This window comes from Chenopodium quinoa, unplaced genomic scaffold, assembly GCF_001683475.1.
Source record: "Chenopodium quinoa cultivar QQ74 unplaced genomic scaffold, ASM168347v1, whole genome shotgun sequence".
NCBI lineage: Eukaryota > Viridiplantae > Streptophyta > Magnoliopsida > Caryophyllales > Amaranthaceae > Chenopodium > Chenopodium quinoa.
Window position 1 is genome coordinate 1,682,052 of NW_018742484.1, and position 2,195 is coordinate 1,684,246.

General features: G+C 40.9%; 1 protein-coding gene across 1 annotated transcript; it reads right to left on the bottom strand.

Annotated features, from left to right (window-relative positions):
- Positions 1-754: 754 nt before the first annotated feature.
- On the bottom strand, positions 755-1,660 carry LOC110719737. The gene has a single exon (XM_021898727.1). The coding sequence runs from the start codon at positions 1,658-1,660 to the stop codon at positions 755-757; it is 906 nt and encodes a 301-aa protein (XP_021754419.1).
- Positions 1,661-2,195: the final 535 nt, after the last annotated feature.

Below are 2,195 nucleotides of genomic sequence, written 5' to 3' on the forward strand. Positions count from 1 at the left end.
TGAATTAACTGATCAAAGAAGTTCTTTTCAATGTGCATGACATCTAAGTTGTGATGAATAAGCAGATGCTTCCAATATGGAAGCTCCCACAGTATGCTTTGCTTGAACCACCCTTTCTTTTATTTTTTGAGGCGTTGAAGTGACTCAGGCCCATCTGTAGCCTTCGAAAGGTCTTTCACACATTCCCAAAGCTCCTTTCCTGACATAATGTGTGGGATGCACCCTTTTCGACTTTGTTTATGCAGAATGCAGTTCTACTATTCCGAAAAGGGTGATCTGTCGAAAGGAACTAGCGCTGGCAATCAAACCAAGAAACCTTATAGCCATGTTCGAGCCAAAATGCTTTGCTTTTCTTCATGCAATATGGACAAGCTTTCTTACCAGATGTGGCCCAACCGGACAACATACCATAAGCCGGGAAGTCACTAACGGTCCATAGGATGGCTTCTCGAAGATTAAAATTCTGTTTCATGGAAATATCGTACGTATGCGCGCCAACTTCCCATAATTGTTTCAACTCCTCTATCAACGGTTGCATGTACACATCCAAGTTTCCCTTAGGGTTTTTAGGACCAGGAACGAGCAACGAAAGGAACATAAATTGTCTTTTCATACACATTGAGGGAGGCAGGTTATAAGGGGACAAAATGACAGGCCAACAAGAATATTGTCCCCCAAACTTGCCATGAGGAGCAAAACCATCTGCACACAAGCCAAGCCAAACATTACGAGGCTCGAAGGCAAACTCTAGAAATCAACTATCGAGGTGCTTCCAAGCTTCACTATCACTAGGGTGTGCCATTGTGCCTTGAACTCGAGGATTTTTTGAATGCCATGTCATTTCCTCCGAAATGTTCTTGGTTGTAAAGAGCCTTTGCAACCTGGGTGTGATCGGGAAATAAAACAAAACGTTCAAAGGCACTAGACTACCCTTGGAAGTCTGCTTGTATCGGTCGCTGCCACACGCCCTACATGTAGACAGCTGAGCATCATCCTTCCAAAACAACATACATCCTTTCGGGCATGCGTGAATCCTTTCATGAGGCAGTTCCAAGCCCTTCACAATCCTCTTCACCTCATAGAATATGTCGGCCATATGGTTGTTGTTAGGAATTGCTTCACTAAGCAAAGAAACAAACCCATCAACACATCTGTGGGGCAGATTATACTCGCACTTTAGACTAGTGATTCCAGCATCCATCTCTAACACAAACAACGAACTCCCTTCGTATAATAGCCTTTTAGAATCCTTCAACAAATCCAGAAAATGCTTAGCTTGTGCATTAGGCTCCTCCTCTGATGAAACACTAGCCTGCTCGGAATGCCCTTGATCCTGACTATGACCAAAAGCATCGAAAACCATTTCGCGATATTCATTGGACCGACGTTCAAGAACTCTCGGAAAACCTTCCCCATGACACATCAACTCATAGTAATTAGGTATAAAACACGTGCGAAACAGATGAATTTGAACCGTGTCTAGATCCCAAAGCCGTTTGTTCTTACACTTATCATATGGACCCCTAACTTCATTCGGGTTACTACTCTCGAGATTATCTTTGACATATTGAATGAATTCATCAACCCCTTTCACGAACTCTGGATTAATACTTTTCCCAACCTTCCTTTCATACATCCAGCTACGTTCTGTTTGTTTCATGATTATAACTTCTACACAACTCACGCATATGTATAAACACATTAGTCATAAAGCGTATTTCCTAGTCATTATCCATCAAAGTGTTATGGAAATGCAAATGAGATTGGAAATGCTTCCAAAGGGTCCTTATCACTCCAACCTAACCCATCCTTGTACGTTTAATCCCACTAGTGAATGTAAGTCAGGTTTTCAATTCTATGGAAAATCCGCCAGCATTTCCCTACAATTCTCCAAGTACACGATGTAGGCGAATAGACACACCTACATATGTACCCAGAGAACATTGTAGAGAAATGAGAAGGCATAATATTCCCTAGAATCAATAACAAGGCATACATTCACCACCTAAGTGAGAATAAATGTAGAAGGACAGTCCCAACCGGGGACTATTCAAGACATACTCTTAACGTGTATACCTTGAACGGGTATCTAGGCATATGATTATGCAAATGATTCATTTAAAAATATATAAACTAAACTAACATACATTATATTAAACAAATATATAATAATTAATCTAAACAAAACTAACATA

Coding starts and splice junctions, on each gene's coding strand:
- LOC110719737 (XM_021898727.1), bottom strand. CDS start 1,660: ATGAAACAAACAGAACGTAGCTGGATGTATGAAAGGAAGGTTGGGAAA.